Source organism: Ruditapes philippinarum, unplaced genomic scaffold (genome assembly GCF_026571515.1).
Source record: "Ruditapes philippinarum isolate M1 unplaced genomic scaffold, ASM2657151v2 ctg3435_1_1_1_1, whole genome shotgun sequence".
NCBI lineage: Eukaryota > Metazoa > Mollusca > Bivalvia > Venerida > Veneridae > Ruditapes > Ruditapes philippinarum.
In genome coordinates this window covers 134,158-149,635 of record NW_026861931.1, presented here as the reverse complement: position 1 = coordinate 149,635, position 15,478 = coordinate 134,158, and the positions used below count along the sequence as shown (strand labels likewise).

General features: G+C 32.3%; 1 protein-coding gene across 1 annotated transcript; it reads left to right on the top strand.

Moving 5' to 3' along the window:
* Positions 1-14,992: 14,992 nt before the first annotated feature.
* Positions 14,993-15,478, top strand: LOC132717398 (uncharacterized). The gene has a single exon (XM_060700859.1). The coding sequence runs from the start codon at positions 14,993-14,995 to the stop codon at positions 15,476-15,478; it is 486 nt and encodes a 161-aa protein (XP_060556842.1).

Here is a 15,478-nt window from a genome sequence, read left to right as displayed (position 1 = left end):
TGCCAAATATCTAAGCTCTAGCTCTTATGATTTTTAAAAGAAGATTTTTTAAGTTTATATGCATATAGGGAAAATCAATGACCCCCTGGGGCGGGGCCAATTTTGACCCCAGGGCTTTTATTTGAACAAACTTGGTAGACACCTATTAGAACATGTTTGATGCTCAATATCTTAGCCATAGCTCTTGGAGTTCTTTAAAATAAGATTTTTTAAAGTTTTTACTATATGCATATAGGGAAAATCAATGACCCCCCGGGGCGGGGCCAATTTTGACCCCAGGGCTTTTATTTGAACAAACTTGGTAGACACCCATTAGAACATATTTCATGCTTAATATCTTAGCTCTAGCTCTTTGGGTTCTTTAAAAGAAGATTTTTTAAGTTTTTACTATATGCATATTGGGAAAATCAATGACCCCCAGGGCGGGGCCAATTTTGACCCCAGGGCTTTTATTTGAACAAACTTTGTTGACACTCACTAGAAGATGTTTCATGCCAAATATCTAAGCTCTAGCTCTTATGGTTTTTTAAAAGAAGATATTTATAGTTTTTTCTTTCGGTTGCCATGGCAACCAGAGTTCTGCATGTAATTAAATTCTTTGAACATTTTTTAAAGGTGACCACCAAAGGAACATTCCTGTGAAGTTTGGATGAAATTGGCTTTGTGGTTTATGAGGAGATGTCATTAAAAGTAAAAGTTTACGGACGGACGACGGACGGACGCCGGACGAAAAGCGATCACAAAAGCTCACCCTGTCACTTTGTGACAGGTGAGCTAAAAAAACATGCTAGGTAGTGCATACATTTTTTAAACATCAGACAAACGACAGCACTTTGGGTTCATAAAAATCAAATCAGTAAGAATAAATTATAGTAATATTTAAAAGTAATTTATTGTAGTTAATGCAAATGGCAGACTCAAAATAAGGAACCATGTAGGCGAAATGAGTTAAGTCGGCTAATAATAGCAGACGATAGATTATTTCAATTTGATTTATTTATTATAATTATGCTTTATATTCCATTATTTTTCTCATAGTGGTCTAAGATATGTAAATATGTATGATATGTATTTCTGTAATAATGCATTATATAACATATTACCTATATAAAATATATAATAGTTGATTTTGGCATTATATGATACCAATTCTTTCATATATTGTACCAAAGTAGTCATAAGAACCAGATGTCCTTATATGAAACCGAGTTATCAAAATATTAATTCATTTTCACAATCTATGAAACCATTTAATCAGTGTATGGAACCAAACTAGCAATATATAAATTGATTTCCCTTAGAAGATACCAAAACTCCAAAGTAGCCATGTACGGAACCAAATGTCCTTATGCTCTTATTCGATGATCTCAAACGAGCATAAATGATTTATTATCCTCCAACAACCTGCATTCAAGCAGCTTTAAAGAAAAACATAACATAAAACAAGGTAAGGGGGCATGCCGTTAAGCCGTCCCGTTTATTTGTCAAAAGATTTACAGGAAACAAAAGAAACAACTCCATTGATCAATACTTGAAGAAAAATGCAAGTGTAATTCTAAAATTTTCATGCTCTGCTCTCCGACCCAACAAAACAAACCTAATGAAATTCGATTTCTAAGAAATACTATCTTTAATCAATCGCAGGTAGAATTAACAAATATAATATGATTGGAAAAGCCAAAGTCAGAAATGGTGCGAGCGGGCTACCCAACCCCCTTTGTCTTGGGAGGGGGAGGGAGGAAGCTCCAAAGCTCAAGATCAGCGGCTGCTTCAACCATTAATTATATGAAATGTATTAAATTCAGATTAAATCAAAACATGACGTTGATATCTTCCCTCCTCTTCATTTATTTAAATTTTTTACATCCATGTTAAAACGAAGACGAAGAATCTGAAATAGTCAAAACAAGATATCAAAAATCTGTTTAAGGCAATGTTAAATTCATAAATTTATTTATATATGAAAATTATATTTAAAGAAATTTCACAAATGGACGGCGTGAATGTAATGCCTCGAATGCCTATATTTTATCAACTTACACGTAAGCATAATTACCGCAAAAACTTTTGCCATTAATAATCGTTATTTAAGAAACTTTTACATGGAATAAAATGTGTGCTATTTCACAATGTTCTTGACTTTTCAAGATTTTTTTGTAAAATTATTAAAACATATTATGTGACTTATAAATTTTATGTTTGGCATCAAATTGGATTAAGGATCAAATCAGGTTAAAATGAAAACTAAAAGCATGTTCATGAACATGCATTATCACGTGTTCTGATGGTCCTTTTAAAAATGATAATTAACAAACCTCGATTCCATATGTTATATAAATATATTGAGCTTTTATATGAACTATTTCAACAACAATTAAGTTGACCTCTTTTCTTGCTAGTAAATATATTTCACATTTTTACGACAATTATCTTAATGTCAAGGGGGATTTCTTAAATCATCTTTTCCATGTCTTTATATGACAATCATAGTCACAAAGCTAATTCGGAATTATGTATGAACTTTCTACTACATATCATTGATATACTTTTCTACATTATAATGAAAAACTAACGTAATATGAAAAGTTTGTATGTTAAAATTTTGGTTATTATACCTACACGTGTAAATATATATTTTAGCAACAAGAAAAATGTAATTAAATGTTTCATCCGTTTTCTTAGGATCAGTTATCCAAAAAAGAAGTTCTTCTTTTGAGAGTTCATAATCTGTAATATTCGGGCATTTAGTTTTCATGAAAATTTTTAAAGTCCGCCAAAATTGACTAACATACCGACATTCATAAAACAAGTGTAAAAGTGTTTCGTTACTTTCCCTGAAAAAAGTGCATGTATTGTCATCTTTTATTCCAATCTTAGTTAAAAAGTATTTGTTGCTAAGATTCTATTTATTAATTTGTATTGGAAGTATCTTAAGTTTGTATCTGATGTTATTTTGTTAACAATAGTATAGGCTTTATTCCATTCGAAAGTTTCTGGTTATAATAGTTCATCTTGAGATTTAGGAACTTTTTTTTACAATTTTTTCATAAATAGAATAGCATCCCTTTATATTTTGCGTGATAACTTATATTTGCTTAGGAATTATTGGTTTATAAGTGTTAGAAGTTTCAGTATTTATTTCAAGTTTAATTCTTAGATATATTTGCGCTCTTAATAGTCCTTCATATTGTAGGAAATTTATATAAATTTGTAAATTATTTTGTATAGATTGTAAACTACAGAATTGACCATTAATGTCAATGAAATCAGCGACAAAACTTTGAAATAGGTTATTGTAAAAAATTGTTGTGCCTCCGACCTTCACTGTTGGATTGAACCAAAATTGGTTGCCTGAGATATTCATTCCAATTTATTATTTGTACTTTCGGATAAAACGCTATCCATGATGCAAAGACTTCGTTCCAGAAGGGGTTGTCGATTCTTGACAATTGTTTATTTAATAAAATCTGGTCCAAATTTGGAAAAATTACATATATCAGGAAAAGAATTTTCAAAGATATTTTTCCATTTTTTTGTTTTCATGTAGAATACGTTTAATCCAAACTAGCTTTAAAGGATGAATAAAAGATTTTAGTTTTAATTCTATCACATTCAATCCTCCTTCTGACATCTGTTTTATAATGATTTCTCTTTCCAAAGAAAGTTGAAAAATAAAGTTTCTAGTTATTTGATAACTTTGTTTGATGGATTAGGAAGAAAGATAAGCAAATGATTGGTTTTCGATAGAGCCATCGTTTTAATAACAGTTATTTTCCCGTACGGGGTTAAAATTCTTTAAGACCATTGTTGCTGTAATGAGTTTATTTTACAAAGTCTCTTGGTCAGAAAAGTTTTAAACATACGTAAATTGTGAAAATTCGCATTAACCATTTTTAGCTCGACTATTCGAAGAATATGAGAGCTATTGTAGTCGCCCCGGCGTCGGCGTCAGCGTCCGCGTCGGCGTCTGCGTTGGTTAAAGTTTTTTCTAAAGTCAAATATCTCAATTATTACTTGAGATATTCAATTGAAACTTACAATACTTATTTATAGTAACAAGGTACATCAGATTGATAAGTTGTATAACTCTGCCTACAATATTGACAGAATTATGCCCCTTTTTAACTTAGAAATTTTGGTTAAAGTTTTTTATAAAGTCAAATATCTCAATTATTGCTTGAGATATTCAATTGAAACTTACAATACTCATTTATAGTAACAAGGTACATCAGATTGACAAGTTGGATAACTCTGCCTACAATATTGACAGAATTATGCCCCTTTTTAACTTAGAACTTTTGGTTAAAGTTTTTTGTAAAGTCAAATATCTCAATTATTGCTTGAGATATTCAATTGAAACTTACAATACTCATTTATAGTAACAAGGTACATCAGATTGACAAGTTGGATAACTATGCCTACACTATTGACAGAATTATGCCTCTTTGGAACTTAGAAATTTTGGTTAAAGTTTTTTTGTAAAGTCAAATATCTCAATTAATGCTTGAGATATTCAATTGAAATTTAAAATATTTTTTATAGTAACAATGTACATCAGTTTGCAAAATTGCATAACTCTGCCTGCAATATTTGCAGAATTATTTGCCCCTTTGAAACTTAGAAATTTTGGTGAAAGGTTAAAGGTCTTCAAAGATATTTACTTGAAACTTTACACATGCACTTAGGGTCATAATTGGAGGGTTATACTATCAAGCACTTAGAATAGTCGAGCGTGCTGTCCTACCGACAGCTCTTGTCTAAATTCATTTCAATAATTTTGTACAACAGTAGCGAAAAAAAAATGTACTGGTAAAAATATGTAATCTGGTATTATCAAACAGTTTTTTTTCTAATCCATGTAGAAGATTTTTATACTTGGAAACTATATAAGAAATGTTTTCTACATCTTTACTAATATCGATTACTTTTAAGAAGTTAAGTAACTGAAGGACTGGCGTATCAAATGTAAGCTTGTTAACGACAGGCAGGCCTTCACCATATATAAACCAAAACGCAATTCTTATAGCGCATTCAGCTACTGGTATTTCAACTGCAAAGATACAGACCTACAAAAAATATGGCTATTGTTTTGCCAGCCGTGGACAGTTTTTCGAATTCTTTTAATGAAGGAGTTCATAAGAACGACATACGGAGCAGCGATGCCAGAATGAATTTCAAATTTCTCCAGGATTCAACCAAGTCAGGATAACTTCAACGTTTTCTAAAATTCTACCAAGTCGGAACTCACTTCAACGTTTTCTAAAATTCGATCGAGTCGGAGTTCACTTCAGCGTTCTCCAGGGTTTTATCGAGTCAGGGCTTACTTCAGCAAGGATTCAACGGAACCAGTGCTCACCAGGTTGTTCCAACAGAGTCGGGGCGGACAACAACGCTCTCCATGATGTTAAAAAAGGCGACAGTCACTTCGGGAGTCAACCGAGTCGGGACTCACTTCAACGCTTTCTAAAACTCGATCGAGTCGGAGCTCACTTCAACATTCTCCAGGGTTTTATCGAGTCAGGGCTAACTTCAGCATTCTCAGCGATTCAACGGAATCAGGGCTCACCAGGTTCCAACAGAGTCGGGGCGGACAACAACGCTCTCCATGATGTTAAAAAAGGCGACAGTCACTTCGGGAGTCAACCGAGTTCGGACTGACTTCAAGCTGCTTCAACGTTATATGGAGGAAAAGTGTAGATGATGCTCTGCTGTTATTTTGCCATGTCATTTCGTCAATAGTGTTGCTATTGTATGTTATCTGTCAGATGCTCTTGTCGGTTTTGACTTTTCAAGAACTATAAACTTCACTTTCAGTTGCATAAAGGACAAATACCCGGTATGATATGTAATATATCAAAATCTGATGAAATGTTATATGAACTTTCTTAGCAGTGTTAATATAACAAGCAATCATGTTGCAGATTGTCAATAGACTTACCACATCGAGTGATCGTTAGACAAAACTGGTACTCAATTTTGAGTAAATTATTCAAGGACATTTGAATTATGGTAGGTCATAAAGCATCTAAGAAATCATTACTTTATAGAAAATGTCATTATACTTTGTTGAAATATGGTTATATTTTTTTGAAAATATTTCACTGTTATAAAACTGTTTACTTCTTTTGAGAATATTTATATTTGGTGATCTTCATATAATATTGTAAACGATTTATTGTATTTTTATGTTTTTGTTTTTGTTGTGTATTGACCACTTGAATGTTTGATGAATAAATGATATAAATGTATAAATACCAACATTTGACTTCGTATTTTCTACCATACCAAGCATTCGACGCGGCAGCTACAGCGGGAAAAATGTTGATTTTGCTGAACAATAATAATAATAATTATGATAATAATAAAGACTTTATTTAACGAGAGAGCTCATTTGATCAACTTTTCAATCTTTCATGACGCCCTAAACAAGAAACAAAATAAATTTAACATATTCAAACTATTAAAATACATAAAGTTAATACATATATGTGATTATCAATTTGTATACACCGATGTGTGATATTATTTAAAGTATAGGCTTTTAAAATGGTTTATGTAGCAGACTGGATATAATCAGGAAGGCGGTTCCAAATACAAGATCCAGAATAAACAAAATACTTACGAAATTGTTCAGTTTTTGGTCTAGGAGTGTCAAGTTGAAAAGCAAAATGCGAGTATGAACATCTGAAGATAAAATGAAATTATTCAATAAATAGGAAGACACCTAATTATTCATTATCTTAAACATTGTAATAGCTTTTTGAAAAACAACCCTCTGTGAATAGGTCATCCAGCGGAGTTCAGAAAAAAAAGTTCATAATCTTTGTCTAGAATTAGTCTGGGTCGCCATTTTATTCCGTCAAACGCCGGTGAAACATTTGAACCGTTTAAAATTGACCTCATGTGTCATTTTTCAATAGAACAACATTTGACACAAAAAACAATTTAGAAATGATCATTAATTAAATTTTGATGTAATATAAGATCATTTGGATATAAGTGAAACGCTTCAGTATCATTTGCTTGTAGTTGAGGAATATTTGGAAGAAGCAGAAAAAAATAAATTGCAAAAGGCTGAGTCCTATCTTAAAGGGACAATTTTCCCGAGAAAGAAAGAATGATCTACAAGAAATTGTGAACGAAAGTTTAACATTAAAGGAACTCCACTGATGTTTTTTGACAAGACAATACTGGAGAAAAAAATCGACATTATTGTGCCATTTAATAAAGACTTAGACCAGTAACTTGTGAGAAATGTTTCAGATCATTCGCTCGCTCCGTTTTTCCAAAATAATTATTAAAATTATAAAAATTGACCAGAAATTGAAAAATGTTGCAACGCTTTTCATTCAAATCGGTGTACGAATAACACAGCACATAAATACAATTTTCGATCTATTTCTGAGTATGTATATCTTATTTGTTTTTGTATCTTTCTGTTTTAAGTGGCCCTGATGATCTATGTAAAAACTTAAAATTTCCTGTTTTAGGCCTATGTACCTCAGAGGAGTTCCTTTAAGTTTCGAATTCTTATTATAAACATTATATACTATGCTTTAATGGTCTTAAATATTGTGGATAAATTACTACAATTTGACAAATATCCGTATTGATATTTTGCCCGCATTTCAAACATAAAAAAACCCGACAGTATAGCATTGCTGCAATGTTTCGTATTTAAAGAGATATTTCTGCTTACTTTGAATAATTTTGAATCTTTGTTAAATTCTAAATCAAAAATATAGCTAATTAATCTTTCGAAGTTGTATTATTTACATATACCTTTTTACGACGCGGTCCATTGCTATGAAAAAAATGACCGGAAGTAGTATTTTCTCCCGCATGCGTCTGCCTATTTATTGAATAATTTCATTTTATCTTCAGATCTTCATACTCGCATTTTGCGTACAACATTTGATATTCAACTTTACACTCCTAGACCAAAAACTGAATAATTAATAATATTCTGAAACATTTCACACAAGTTACTGGGATAACCTTTTATTAAATTTCACAATAATGTTGATTTTCTCCAGTATTGTCTTGTCAAAAAACATCAGTGGATCGAGTTCCTTTAATGTTAAACTTTCGTTCACAATTTCTTGTGAGAAAGGTAGATCATCCTTTTTTTTCTCGGGAAAATTCTTTCTCTCGTTAAATGAAGTATTTATTATTATTATTATTATTATTATTATTATTGTTTAGCAAAATCAACAGTTTTCCCGCTGTAGCTGCCGCGTCGAATGCTTTAAAATATGGTAGAAAATACGAAGTCAAACGTTGGTATTTATACATGTATATCATTTATTCATCAAACATTCAAGTGGCCAATACACAACAAAAACATATAAAAATACAATAAATCGTTTACAATATTATATGAAGATCACCAAATTTTAAATATTCTTAAAAGAAGTAAACAGTTTTATAACAATGTAATATATTTTCAAAAGATTATAACCATATTTCAACAAAGTATAATAACATTTTCTATAAAATAATGATTTCTTTCAATTATAACTTAGATGCTTTATGACCTACCATAATTCAAATGTCCTTGAATTACTTACTTAAAATTGAGTACCAGTTTTGTCTAACGATCACTCGATATGGTAAGTCTATTGACAATCTGCAACATGATTGCTTGTTATTTTAACACTGCTAAGAAAGTTCATAAATATTTTATCAGATTTTGATATATAACATATCATACCGGGTATTTGTCCTTTATGCAACTGAAAGTGAAGTTTATAGTTCTTGAAAAGTCAAAACCGACAAGGGCATCTGACAAATAACATACAATAGCAACACTATTGACGAAATGACATGGCAAAATAACAGCAGAGAATCATCTACATTTTTCCTCCATATAACGTTGAAGCAGCTTGAAGTCAGTCCGAACTCGGTTGACTCCCGAAGAGACTGTCGCCTTTTTTAACATCATGGAGAGCGTTGTTGTCCGCCCCGACTCTGTTGGAACCTGGTGAGCCCTGGTTCCGTTGAATCCTTGCTGAAGTTAGCCCTGACTCGATAAAACCCTGGAGAATGTTGAAGTGAGCCCCGACTCGATCGAGTTTCAGAAAGCGTTGAAGTGAGCCCCGACTCGGTTGAATATTAGAAAACGTTGAAATTTTCCCGGCTTGGTTGAATCCTTGAGATTTTTGAAATTCATTCTGACATCGCTGAACCCGTAGGTCGTTCTTATGCAGAACATAACCGAATATGTTTATCTTTGCTCTTCCATTAAAACTGTCCACGGCTGGCAAAACAATAGCCATATCTTTTGTAGGTCTGTATCTTAGCTGTTGAAATATCGGTAGTTGAATGCGCGGTAAGAATTGCGTTTAAGCTTATATATTGTGAAGGCCTGCCTTTCGTTAACAAGTTCTAACAAGCTTACATTTGATTCGCCAGTCCTTAATACTAGTCCAGTACCTTTAGGAATAGACTGTATATTATTGAAGTAGTAAAACATGGTTTCAATATATTTACATAATGTAATTTATACTATATGACTGTTACTATAAACAATATGTTCTTTATACTTTAATAAGTGCATACTCTATTACTGGTTGAAATGAAAAGTGTTCAAAAATGTTATTCTAGAGTCCTATCTATTGTTTAGATATTAGAATTTTGTAAAGTATTCTCATCTACATCGAAAGTTAGTATAAATTATCTAATACATGTAATACATCCTCATTTTTCAAAGAACTATCAAGCATGACAAGCCGGTCGGGATATGAAATATTTTTTCTAAAACAATGAAAATAGCCGCGTCATGACAAAACCAACATAATGGGTTTGCGACCAGCATGGATCCAGACCAGTCTGCGCATTCGCGCAGTCTGTTAAGGATCCATGCTGTTCGCTATCAGTTTCTATACTTGTTATACGGTTTGTAAGCGAACAGCATGGATCCTGATTAGACTGCGCGGATGCGCAGGCTGGTCTGGATCCATGCTGGTCGCAAACCCATTATGTTGGTTGTCGTGACGCGGCTCAAATAATGGTCTTTATCTCTATCTCACCCTTACTCTATTTATTGCTTATCTATGAACCTCCTCCTCCCCACCTATAAAAATCAAGCATAGCAATGGGGATGAGATATTAAATAACATCTCCACATGGCCATTTCCAAAGCATAATGCTCACTCCGTAAAAGGAGACAGTACTTCACGTGAGCATATCTTATGTATTTAAAGGGAATAACATGTCCATCATTATGTGGTAAATTTAACACTGTTTAATAACATTTCTATATGTTTCTCCATTTTGTATCGTTTCGTTGTTTCTATATAATATAACAAAAAACGATAAACATATAAACAGATTATTTGCAAGGCTAGTAATATAATTATATGCTACAAGCGACTGACGGATAATTTCAGACGGGTTACATTAATAGACTAGCTATATGTTTGTTCTAAGATAACAGTATGGTGAACATAACATACACATTTAAAAAAAGACAAAAAACAAACAAAACTTAACTGCATCTTTTATTCGGGAAAGTTGTTTTCCAAACTAAGTGTTAGTTGTTTGTTATGAATAAAATTTCGTTTTTATATCAGTTTTTATATCAGTTTCTCTACTTGTTATACGGTTTGTAAGCGAACAGCATAGATCCTGATTAGACTGCGCGGATGCGCAGGCTGGTCTGGATCCATGCTGGTCGCAAACCCATTATGTTGGTTGTCGTATGAAATAAAAGTTACATTGTTGAATAGTTATAGACTCAGATATTTTAATATATCTGACTCAAACATACATTTGCACATTTTCGGCCTTTTACGTCAACTTTCGGGTAAAGACCTCCACCACAATAGTATGAATACAAAGAAGGATTAAGTCTAATTTACGCTAAAAACCCTAAATATGTAAACATATATAAGTAAATGCTGGGAGTTGTTGTTCAAGCCTTTTCTATTATATCGTTAAAGATAAAAAGGAAAAAATAAACTTTTAGTAGTATTGTACTTATAATATATTTATTAATACATTGTACAGTATATATCTTTGTAGAACCAAAACTATTAAAGTGTACTTATCATATTTGTAACGGTTACTCAGTTGACGGCAGGTTTATGGCCGCCAATCTATAAACATTCCGTATTTGTCGCCGTTCAGGATTAGTCGGCGACATTTACACTTAACAATATTTGACCATTTTTCCGCACACCGCCCGTCCTAAATCAATCGAAATTGAGATTTTAATACCACGTGATATAAAAAATGAACGTTTTTTTTTGTCTGGTTACCTTTATATAAATGTGAAATGCCATCTCCATGCACAATTGTGTACAGGTGCCGTTATATGTCGCACTTGCCGCTAGATGTCGCGCTATTGTCGCTAAATGTCGCAACCGCCCCTAAATTTACGGTAAATATTTTGCCGTAAAATGTCGCAATGATGAAGTTTTCGTATGTATGTGTATGTAAACCGTAACTGTTATGTCACTTACTGTTGAGTTTATAGACGCAGAGTTATCCTTTATTTTTTCATGAAATGTGAAATATGCTGCGTTTGTTTTTAAATTACGTTTACTGTATGTCATTAAAAGTGTCTCGTCGATGCACCTATCGCATTGATTACTTTTGCAGTAAAATTTCCAAATTATTTGCTCATTTGTACATACTGACCTGTTCATTTGTGATCTTCCTTGTCATATTTGATTACCAAATTATAATGGATTGTTACAGACATAGAACACTGTCTAACATTTTTCATATGAAATCGTTAGACTCGGTTTAGTGGACAGCAATGCTTAAAGAATCGTAGACAAACGTCAGCAATACTGTTTGCGCTTACCAATATGCTGAGTGCTCGTACGAACAAATTCGTTTTTATAAAAAGATGGCAAGTGTTTGATACTTTTATTTCAAAGTTTATAATTCATTAATGTTGTTACATGTCAGGATAATCTTTATGTGAAAATGTCCGATTTGCCCTATATCGCAATGCATGTTTGTAAAAACTGAAGGTTATCGCGTAAGTTCATAATTTCAACATAATTTCTTATTTAGGTAACAATTTACATTGAACTGAGGGACAGATTGTTATAATAAACTGACGTGTAAGTTTTGCTTTCTTTTTCTGTGATTTGTTTTTGTTATTTTTTGGGTAAAATTTGATATATAGAGGATATTTGTTTCCATAAATACAGGATTTATTTTCAGCGAGTGGTATGAAAATAAATATTTCATGAGTGGCGGTAGCCACGAGTGAAATATGAAAATTTTCTTACCACAAGATGAAAAAAAAATCCTTTATTTATAAAAAAAAAAAACTTGAATTTTCTGAATATTATATACATTTTTCTTTTTGATATTACAATTTGAAAGATTTTCCCTGAAATTGTGAGTATTGGCTGAATTTAGAAAAAAGTAGTCCGACAAGACAGCAATGAAAATACGGAAAATATGTTTCACTGCAGTGAAAAAAAAAGTTTACATTGAAAATACGAAAAATGAAGTACGCATTTTACTTCATGAATATTTCTCAATATTCTCTTTAATTTTTCATTAATAAGTATAAACAGAAATATCATTGTTATTATTAAATACCCATTGTATATTCACCCAGAAGATTTGTTTAGTTATATGTGAATATGATATTGTACATATTATTTTTTTTTAGTTTGTTTGTTTTAGTTTTTAATAAAAAAGAATATTTTATTTTTCATGCAGAAATGAATACAATTATTGTTCCTGATCATATTAATAATTAAAGGGAAGTTAATGCTAAAATATTTGCTATTGAAAGTTTCATACGTTATTCCCCTTTATTTGTCACATTCATAAATTTCATTCAAACTGTTGTTTTCTTTTTGTAGATTCTATTGATTCAATTTGTCTCAAATATAAAACAAAATTTACTGTAGCTAAATTTGATAATGTTAGGTAAATATGGACACATTCTTGAGCATACACTCGTATATATGTATTCAAATGCTTTTTAAGTAATTTTACTGTCTCATTAAACAGTCTCATTATTTTTCAGTTACATACGTTCATGTCATGTGCCATTTATGTATTATATGTTGTATTTGTATAAATAATATGGTGATGAGCTTGTTATGCTTAAATCAAGTGATAAAATTTCTGTTCTCTTCTTTTTAATCAGATGGTGTGTTTCATAAAAAAGCATTGTAATTGGAACAAAAGATTTTGATAAAATGGTGGTTTTAAAAGGGGATAAATATGTACTACTGTTATTCCTTATAACACATGCAACTGAAACCTTGGCAGAAAAACGGCTCCTCCTCCATTCAGAAGCTGATATAGCTACAGAACTTATTCGACTACGGAGTGAGTTAGCAAACGTAACTCAACAACTTGGCACTGCACTTGCCGAAATTAAATCTTTGAAATCGACACAGTCAAGCACTAACTGTAAGCTTATTATTTATGTCGTAAATTTTATGACAAATGAACATATGAAAACAAGCAAATTCCGTAGTTTGTTACTCACTTTTAGTATTATGTAACTATGAGTAAAAATAGAATTTTAATCACTTTATTTGTTTGTTTGTTTGTTTTGGGTTTTACGTCACATCGACACAGTATAGGTCATATCGCGACGTTCCAGCTTTACTGGTGGAGGAAGACCTCATGTGCCCTTTCGAGCATTATTTCAGGCACGAACGAGCACCTGAGTAGAACCACCGACGTTCCGTGAGCTAGCTGGATAGCTTCCTCACATGAAAGAATCCAAGTCTCTGTCGTGATTCGAACCCACAGAGGTGAGGGGCTTATTCACTTAAAAATATTATTGAAAGATTATGTAATTTTATTTAACCATTTATTTAAAGTATGTTGCCGTAAAAATTACAATCTTTGGTTCCAGCACTCTTAAGTGTTGAATATTGAGTCTCGTTCAAGCCGTGAGGGCAGTTGCACGTTTTCATTATCCCTCATGTATTTACTGTATTTACATAATATTATTTATCAAATTAGAATGTGCATTAGATCTATATAAACATTAAGTAACTCATGTTTATTTGGCAAAGCATAGTGTGAGACATGTATGATTCAAATAAAGATCTCACAAAAAAGGTTAATGAAACTCTAATAACTACGGACGTGCGGACATTCTCACAATTGGGCTTAATTCATTTATATTGAACTTTATGTGGCATTTTCCCACATAAACCATCCAAAATGATCTCTTAAACCGACGGTTTGTTTCTTAAAAAAAAACAGAAAGAAACATTGAATATTTGCAAGGACGAAGGGACAACACCATATCAATCTTACCTTTACGAATGTATTGGTTTTGTTATTATAATTCCAGTACCACTCCTCAGTTTTCTTGATATTGATGAAAATACATGTATTAAAGTCACACACACTTACAAATACATGATATTAAAAATTATGGTGTTACCATCCGCTCTAGTTTCAATAATTGTTAACATTGTCATTTAAAAATTCAGTTTCATGTCTTTTTGTCAGTATTTAAAAAGACGCTTTTAGTCTATTGCGAATTTATCATGCCTTTTATTGATTGGCATTTTTAATTGTTTATTTATTGCATTGAAAAAAAAAATATTGGTATGATTATTTGTTGGCTTTCTAATTAACCTTTGCTTTTATCACAACATGTTATAGTGGTAGAAAGTCTGGAATTATGACAATTTTCTGACATGTGTCGTTGTTTATTATTGTAGTACATCCAGGGTCTATGTACATCCGATGGGGAAAGAAGACCTGTCCGAATAGCACAGCATGGTAGGAATATTTAAACTTCTATGAACTCTGCTTGAATTTCCTCAAATTTCTGGTTTTACTGATTATACCTCTACAGAACATTTTACGCTACCGATCTTCAAACAAGATTTTATGTGGACTTTTCCGAGAAAAGATCATGTCAATAGTATGCTTGATTTTGTTGTTTGTGGAACTGCTTTGTCCATCCTGAAAACTTTGTTAATTTATGGACAGGTAATAACCACATTTACATCTATTAAGCCTCAATTTATTCATACTTATGATTTCAGGATATACTGCTGGAAAACATTACAATGATAAAGGCAGTGCTTCGAATAACATTTGTCTACTCTCTGATCCAACATGGTTACACTATGTAGATGGTAATCAGTCATATAGGGCCATTGTTTATGGTACAGAAACTGACATTCCAACAAATCCTTTCTTCAAGTATGATATAGATCAACAAGACATGCCTTGTGCTGTATGCAGATCAGACAGGTCCACGACTCTTATGATACCAGCCCGTAAAAACTGCTACCCGGGATGGACATTAGAATATTATGGATACCTCGTTAGTGCTGCAGCTACCCACTATTACGGATATGAAAATGTTTGTTTAGACGGAGAGCCCGACTTTCTAGATCATGGTGCAAAAAGTGACGATGAGCATGTTTTCCATCTGGTTGAAGGTCACTGTGGATCACTTCCTTGTCCACCATACGTCGATGGGCGTGAATTCGCCTGTGTCGTATGCTCTAAATAG